Below are 8609 nucleotides of genomic sequence, written 5' to 3' on the forward strand. Positions count from 1 at the left end.
AATTCTTTATTTCTATGTAATCTATTTCTTTTTCTTTTTGGACTTTTGGAGTCATTTTCATCAACAAATCCAGCTTTGACAATCGCTTCTCTAGCTGTAGAGTTTATATGTTTGAATCTATCAGGACCAATATGGGTACCACCAAACCACCTACTTACAACCACTATCACGTTCCAAACATCCATGATAGTCAATAAGTGTAGTAAACGACCACCTGCAGCAGTTTCACCATCGTCATCACAATCCTGTACTCTCGTATTATCACTATTTTGGATTCTCCAAGCTGTCATGTTATGATTCGCTTTTGAAACCTTTCTCTCAGATTTCAACAATGCCAGTTTTTCAAACAACTCATCTTCTGAATCGACTTTTCTCACGAAAGCCATGAAAGTGGAACCACGGTCATATACTGGCTCAGAAGCAGTCCAACCTTCTAGTAGATCAACTTTCAAATCTTCGGGCTCTTCTTGAACAATTGGTTCTTCAGGTTCTTCTTCTGTATAAAGTATACCTTCTAATTCTGTACAAAAGTCAAAAATGCAGACATTGCCTTCTGTGTAGATAGATTCTAATACTTCGGTGAAAAGAGTCTCAAGATATTGGTCGTCATGACCATTTGATCGCACTTGTAATATATGTGGGATCTCAGACTCTGGGTATTTTTCTGGAAATGACATCCTAACGACATATTCTTCATGTTGAGGTATCTTCAGATCTATCAAATTCTCATTCATTCGTGTCAAACATTCTGGGTAGATAGCTTCTATGGCATCAAGCTCGTCTCTTAAGTCCTCCGACACCATCTTGATCAAAAAATTTGCTTCAGCTGAACGAAAACAACGGATAATAACAGCCTTGAAAACTCAGCCAGCACGATTGGATTCTTCGAAGACTTTGAAGAAATCTAGTCTTGATCTATGAATCGGAACATGTACAGTGATTAAAGGTATTTTAAATGTTCAACAGCGTTTTTTATCGGTATGAACAACAAAATTTTCATTTTTATCATCACGATCAAAACATTAGGCACCTTCAACCAAGAGGTTCCTTGACACAGCGAAAGGAAGGCATTGAAATGAGTGATATCTTGAAATCAAAAGGTAACGAAGAGTTTGCTGCTAAAAACTATGAAAGGGCTGCTCAATTGTACGGTGATGCAGCTACATTAGATCCTTCCAACCCAGTCTTGTATTCAAACAAAGCTATGGCATTGATCAAACTATCAAGGTGGACTGATTGTATTGAAGTTTGTGATAAAGGTCTATCTTGTCAACCCGATAACAAGACTAAAGTCAAACTTTTCTTTAGAAGAGGTAGCTCCTATTTAAAGCTCAATGACTTCCATAATGCTATAGAATCATATCAACTGGCATTGAAACTTGATTCCAAAAATACAAGTGTACTCAAATCGATCGAGGAATTGAAGGCCCAAGAATCTCAATTCAAGGTGAGTTAAGTTTTTCTGAACGGTGCTTGACGGTAATACTAACAGGAAATATACAAGAGAAGTCGTAGCGTTGATGAAATCAAAGTTGGGAAGAAACCAAAGACCCAATCACACATTGAAAGAATACCCATATATGAGGTTGACACATTACCAGAAGAATTCAAAAGTTCAACGGAGACTTCATCTCAGACTTCTAACTCTAACTCTGTGAAATCTACACCAAAACCCCAGCCACAAAAGCTCACCAAAGAAATCATATCAGAACACAACACAACACCAGCATACAACACAACACCAGCATACCCTGAGAAACCAACGGTTTATCAATTGATCTCCATCACTAAATGTAAAGACCAAGAAAAGCCATATGCTTATGAATACTTCTTCTCATTGTCCTCAGACACTTACAGATCATTGTTCGCCGGCGGAAGTATAGAACCTGCTCTTATAAATTTCATACTGGACTCCATAATATTTGCATTTTCACAAACCCCTGAGTCAAACGATTTCATAGAAAAAGTGTTGTCATTATTGTCTGCTGTTTCATCTGCTCCTAGATTCTCACTTGTTGGAATGTTTTCAGATAAAAGAAAAGTTTTTGAAATAAAGAAAAAACTGGAAGCTCATCAATTGGACTCCACAATGCTAGAATCGATATTTGAAAAATGGTAAAGGCCTACACAAAATCTTCAAATAAATACTGCTATTATATTATAATTCATAGACTGCTCAAGATCTTACTGCATTTTTCTTTTTCATTAGCTTGTAGGCTTTCAACCCTTTTTTTAGATTTGGACCATTATCTGGCTGAATAATTTGACGAGCAATATCTGGGACGTATCGACCAATATCAAAATGTAAAACATCATCTAATATGAACGGTAAAATGAAAAGCCCCACAAAAAATACTAATACCAAAAGAAGCACGAATGAATAAAACTGAACAATTAATCTTCTTCGTCTTTTTTTCTTTGAAGAAAGAATCTGAGGACGTATTTGTCGTTCAGGTTTCAACCAAAATAACAACAATGAATGCCAACGATCAATATAAGGAATAAACAAAATCGGTAATTGTGCAAATAGAATAAAATGACCCAAAACAAAATCCACCGTAAACATGCTTAATTCAACAACTTTACATAAAAACTCTCTTCCTGGTTGTGTAAAAATTCCCCAGCCCAAACTAGCAGTTGCCCATTTACCTGACCACCAAGCTCTATTAGATCTGTCATGCTTGAATTCTCTAGTTAAGAAGATGGAAATTATGAGTTTGAAAAACAATCCTTGGATCAAAATACAAACACACATACCAAGGACTGTGTTTTTGAAATCCCAATTTTGAGCAAACCACAACAGTTCAAAAAACACAATATGGTTCATAACTGCAAATGTATGAGCAATTCCTGATATAAGTGAAGGAAACGATGGAAGACATATTGAAAGAAACGGACCAATCACTGCAGAAATGACAAAAAGGACAAGTAAGATAACCATGTTCAGCACAATAGGACCAAAGGCAAATACCAGGATTCTCAATAGAGTGTTTGTTGGAACAGCGCTTCGAACATCATTTTGTGAGTTGACAAACAAATATGCAACTAGTACTGACACCGTCAAAAACAAGTGAGTGAGAATTTGTGAAAACATAATGTTTAGTAAAGACGGTCTTTTAAAATCAGAAGCAAGCTTGTCACCAGGCTTTCCAAGTTTCTTTTTCTTAGACCCTGTGACTTGAATTCTAATGGCTCTCACATGGGCAATCCAAGAGTCTCCACTCCATTTTGTGTTTCCAGAAGACAACCACGCTAGATAATTCTTATAGTCAACGAAAAATTCATTCCAGGAAAACTGATTTGGATTATATAAAAATGGAGAGATAAGGAGTGCTAGAATGGTAACCCAAAAATATAACAATGCAATATCCCACATCGCAACTGAGATGTAAACCAATAAAAGAGTTCCAGTAGCAGCAAAATAGAAACTCTCTGAGGAGAATCTTGAATAAAGTATAGAGAATGGAACCCTAACCGTTGCAAAACCTCTTCCTGTGGCGATATATCTTGCGCCACCAACTGCTAGGTCACTAACCAAAGACTGTGCATAGATTTTAGAAACGAAAACCTCAAACAACGGCGAAAACGATAAAAAATGTTTGCTCAACCTTGTAAAAGCTCTCCAAAGACCTCGCTCTGTTAGCTCCTGAACAAATAGCGGCACAAATGAGACTGAAAAGACAATAAAGATTGAAAGGATACTTCTCTCTAGCCATCTGATGAGTGGAATGAGATTCGCACAACCAGTAGGTTTTCTGGGGTCTGTAATAGGAATATGAGGGTTATAGTCACAAATGACAGATTCATGAACTAAAGCAGCAAGATTCACGGAAACAATCAAAAATAATCTGATTGAAAGAATAATAAAAACATTGTTCAAGTGGAAGCCTGGGTGGGCATAATAAAATGACAAAAACCTGTGCAATGGTAGCTGAGTGCCAAAATAATAATATTCCCTTGATAGCATCTGTTCACCCATCCCTGCACCGATTTTAGTGTTGAAATTCAAAATTGAGCCAAAACCTAAATCTCTTCCTTTCCCACACTGTATATATTCTGAATGCTTGATTCTACCACCACGTAATATAGCTTGAATACCAGCATAAATATCCTCATTAAGATGCAATCCCTTCTGAGCTTTGGAAACACCGCCTCTCGTTGACATGAATATGATATTTAAAAAATCTGGATGACCATAATGCAATTTTCCGCCAATTCTAGCCAAAGTTCTTGCAAACAAAGTTCCAAATGTTTGTTCTTTCCCAGCCGCAACATCACCAAGAATACCGATATTTTCCGAAAAGATGTATTCTCTTGTACCTATAATAGCCACTGGATTGCTGGCCTTATGTTCCTTAGATTCTTCTGGTTGGGGATATGGATCTACTTGCTCATCTTCGCCTTCTTCGAACTCAGCTAAAACACTTCTAATTTTGAGACACTCTTCTAGGTAATTATCTTGATTGGCATCTATAAGCTGGATGTATTCGCCTCTGCAGAAAATTAATGAATGATTTTGGTTATCTGATTTACCGTCACCTAATATTGGGTTTCCAGATAATCTGATTCTATACTTTGGTTTTCTTTGACCATTTTCCATAATCTCACAACTTCCATCAATTAATGAGGAGTAATAAGTTACAACATTTGTCTCTGGATTTAGTTCTTCTTCCAAGTAGCAAATTTGTAGCTCTGGATAGGCCCTTAATAGTAATTCCTTATTTTCTTGCTCATCCTGATTGAACTCATTCATTCGTTGCATAGATACAACCATTCTATATTTCCGTAATGCCATTATTGAAGCTGCTTCAAGTTTCTTCTGTTCATCATTGTCAAAGTCCTCCAAATTTGGGTTTTCCACATCAAATAATAACTTAATAGCCCTTGAGTAGTTCATAAACCCAGAGATGGTTCTATACAAAGTTTGAGAGCGCAATGAAGCCCAAATCCTTGTTCTCAAAATATATTCTGGAGTTGCTGTCTTAAAACCAACACAATAGAAAGGTAAGTTATCAATTTTGTCTTTGGCTGAAAACATACCTGACTCATCATTTGTAGAACTTTCATTATTGACCTCATCAGCTAGCATTTTGGTGTCTTGAACAAAGCATGACCATTCAAGTGGATGAAGCTGCTTCAAATATTCTAGAAGAGTAACATTAGAGTACCCTTCATCTTCACGTATGATTTCTCTAAGCGTTAACGTAATTTTCTCGCTATAATGAGGCACCAACACCGTGAATGAAGGCATTGCACCAACAGGGGGAGGATCAGGCATTGGCGTAGATAGCGACTGAGCAAAGAAAGTGATTCTTCTTTGGGCCTCAGACTGTGCTTCAAACAACGATGATTTCATAATTTGATCTTCTTGTGAAACAAAAAATCCAGGTTCCTTAAGAATTGTAACTTCATGACCGTCTGATCCAGTTTGAAGAACTTGCTGGTAAATCAATCTTTGCACATGTTCTAAAGATAAAAGATGTTCTCTGTACATTGAAATAATAATGGAATTCCATATCTGTGAAACTAAAATCTTGCTTTTCAAGTTACTTTCAGGAGCAGCAGCTATAATTTTGGAATATATTCTTTTTGGAAGTCTTGAAAAAATGTTTCTCCATGGTGTCCAAATCGAAACCCCAATGTATAATGACCGACAAACAGAATGAAATGTGTTGCAAATGATGTACCAGAGATAAGTATCTAAAAAGAACAAGACAAGATCTGTGAGATACATTAGACTTAACAATATTTTGGGCTGAAAACGACAAAGAAGACTGCCAATATAAACTTCACCAACACATTTATGCATCTGTAGAACACTCAACTCTCGCACTGGGTCTTTCAATGACAAAGTTAGGAAGAAGTAAGACTCAAGAAACTTTGCAGTGAACACAGTAAACCATAAACCATAAGACGATAACGAAGCTTTACCATTCAACTTATGGATAGAATTTGTAAAGTTTAAATTTGGCAAATAATCTCTACTCTTTCTTCTTTTCAAGGAACCACCAAATATAGATCCAATTGGAACAATTGCAAAATACAAACTAACAAATATGGACACGATGAATTGCGTGATAGCCAAACCAAGACCTAGAGTTGTTTGAATTTTCAATGGAATAAAGGCGAAAATATAAATGGATGGAGCAGTAACGATAATAAATATCAAAATCAAAATCAACAACCTTGAAACTAAAGGTTGGGAGCCGGGCCATTTTCTTGGGATGAAAAAAAACTCCAAGATTGTGGCAATAATGTTGATAAATGTGCTGATTGACCCATTTAATGCCATTATTGAAAGTGTTGCTTGATTAGTTGGTTTATTATTGAGGTGCTGTTGGTAATTCTTTGTGTAAAGTGTTGGAGAGTTCAACGACGTGTATAGCCAAAAGGTTGCAATATGAATAATCCAAACTCTATTGAAATTCAAAATGACATGACCCCAAGTTCGTTTTTCTTTATAAGTTTTATAAAAACATTTTGACCATTTGATTGAATTTAAATATAGATAACGTTCATGAGGTGGATAACTCACCAACATTCTTTTACTTTTTTGAATCTGAATCCTCTCTAAACCTTTACGATACCAAAAAAACTGATTTATATCGTCGTATCCGATAGTTGAAGCATGGTCTCTATCTCTATTGACGTAACGGCCACCGATCATCTCATAAGATTGATCTCTATAGTATTCATAAAGTGGTGTAACAACATGATCAAGAAAATTGGTTGGCTTCTCTAGATCTGGATAGTCTTTTTTGATTTTTTCCAATCCATAATAATAATCATTGCAACATTTGAAAATAAAACAAAGACACTCAGGCATAAATCTTATATTATTTGCTTCACCCCAACATAACAAGTAAATAGAAATTTGAATGATTGAGTCATGAGCTGACAAAGAATTCATGTTTTCAGACCACCTTTTCTCTGAATCATTCAATGTGAGAACCACTGGCTCTTCTCCTTCCAAATCATTATCTTTACGATAAGAACTTTTGACTTTCCCATTTTTCTTAACATTTATAAAACCAACAGTATCGTCAATGTCTAGCTGAGCAGAAAAATACCATTTTTTGAAATTAGAATTCAAACCGCCGATATAATCTGCATGTAATGAACGTAACGCTTGATTTGGCTCCATTCTTGACGCTCTTGAATCCAATAATCTTAACAAATAATCAAACATGTTTTTCGTATTATCTAATTGGAATCCAAAAATCTCCATCAACTCAATGAATATTAATTCAATCTCCTGTCTTGTGATTGGAATTGTCTCAGGGTTTTGCCAACATGGATATGGGTCATAATAATTATCAAAAACATCATAAACACCTCTTTCAGCAAAACGCTCACCTTGGATTTCCTGGTCTCTTTGTTTAACAGTAGATTCAATTTTAATTCTTTCACTCCATCTTCCTGAAGCAACTTGTGGAGTTTTGAATCCACTAAAAGGTATGGCGCTACGACCAGTTAAAGCTGAATTGAAGCCATGAAATGATCCCTGTGCTGCTAAAACAAACAATTGAGTTAGAACAAAAACTTTTTGAGTTAGTGGGCTAAGGTATCAAGTCGTACAAGGTGGTTTGTCTTGGAACTCTGGTGAATCTGTATATTTGCTTGAAGAATCTGAATGTGAGGCAACTGAGTCAGCATTATGAAACTCATCATCACCACTGCTTGATGAGTTGGACTCTCGCTGTGGCGAGGGCGCTGGCATTTTCTTGAAAGTTGAGAGGTACCGCCCTATCTGATGTTTCAGTTCAAAGCTAAGTTTGAATTCTATACTAATCTCGTTTTCATCCAGTTGATGTTTTCCTCAGCGGTAAAGAAAAAAATACGCGCGCATTTTTCATCAACACAAAAACATTTGGCAGTAGTCAAGGAAACATTAGTTATGGGATCCTGGTTCTATTCTCGATATCTTGACCTTGATACCTTTATGCCATGATTACTAGCTACTACTTTCGTCCCTTGGACAGTCAAACAGTCAAATTTCAAATCAAAAAGAGCTGCAAATGCGTTTTGCAACTGTAGCTCAAGTTACAACTATTTGATGCAATTCTGACAGAATATCCTCTACTGTGTGTATATAAGGTAATTCCGATGTTCTATTAATATACATATAATGTTACAATTAGTGGATTCTTGATTCTTCTTATAGTTGATGTGAAATGTTGAGTATTGATGAATTGTGCATAATTGGTTATTCTGGTTATGTAATACCTGACATTCCCCCCCTCATTTCTGAGTATTTATTGAATGTAATAATATTAAATATGATGAAACTTGATTTGGAACTATATTGTGTTGTCTTTTGTTAACCGGTGTTCAATTGGTTGTGATTGAATATGAAAGAATGAGTGAAGTACCTATAGATTTAAAAAGAAATGATTCTTGAATGGTGTGGAGGTTAATGTCTTTTGAATTTCAGGACCTGAGTATTTCTTGGTGAGAAAATCTGAGCAGTTTGAGATACCTGAAATATGATGGAATGTAACAATGTTATCTTCTTTGTAGCATTTAAGTTGTTTAAATCTATTGTAGTGATCTCCAAATAAATTCTTTTGATTGTTTGGTGTTGTTAATGAAGTGATTAATGCTTTATT

General features: G+C 35.8%; 3 protein-coding genes across 3 annotated transcripts in view; 1 reads left to right on the plus strand and 2 right to left on the minus strand.

Annotated features, from left to right (window-relative positions):
* The window catches only part of WICANDRAFT_90253 (IMPACT family protein), a 2251-nt gene extending 1205 nt beyond the window's left edge, over positions 1-1046 (minus strand). Inside the window, exon 1 of the mRNA XM_019186222.1 lies at positions 44-1046. Coding sequence (XP_019040203.1) covers positions 44-803 — 760 coding nt within the window. The 5' untranslated portion in view covers positions 804-1046. The remainder of the gene's footprint in view (positions 1-43) is intronic.
* A 44-nt stretch (positions 1047-1090) lies between these two features.
* WICANDRAFT_20862 (uncharacterized protein) lies at positions 1091-1264 on the plus strand (the record flags this gene model as incomplete). The annotated part of the gene is made up of 1 exon (XM_019180888.1): positions 1091-1264. A coding segment is annotated over one exon (174 nt), but the record flags the coding sequence as incomplete, so codon positions are not given.
* A 912-nt stretch (positions 1265-2176) lies between these two features.
* WICANDRAFT_28249 (1,3-beta-glucan synthase) lies at positions 2177-7189 on the minus strand (the record flags this gene model as incomplete). The annotated part of the gene is made up of 1 exon (XM_019181466.1): positions 2177-7189. The coding sequence occupies one exon, from the start codon at positions 7187-7189 to the stop codon at positions 2177-2179; it is 5013 nt and encodes a 1670-aa protein (XP_019040205.1).
* Positions 7190-8609: the final 1420 nt, after the last annotated feature.

This window comes from Wickerhamomyces anomalus (genome assembly GCF_001661255.1).
Source record: "Wickerhamomyces anomalus NRRL Y-366-8 unplaced genomic scaffold WICANscaffold_2, whole genome shotgun sequence".
Taxonomy (NCBI): domain Eukaryota; kingdom Fungi; phylum Ascomycota; class Saccharomycetes; order Phaffomycetales; family Wickerhamomycetaceae; genus Hansenula; species Hansenula anomala.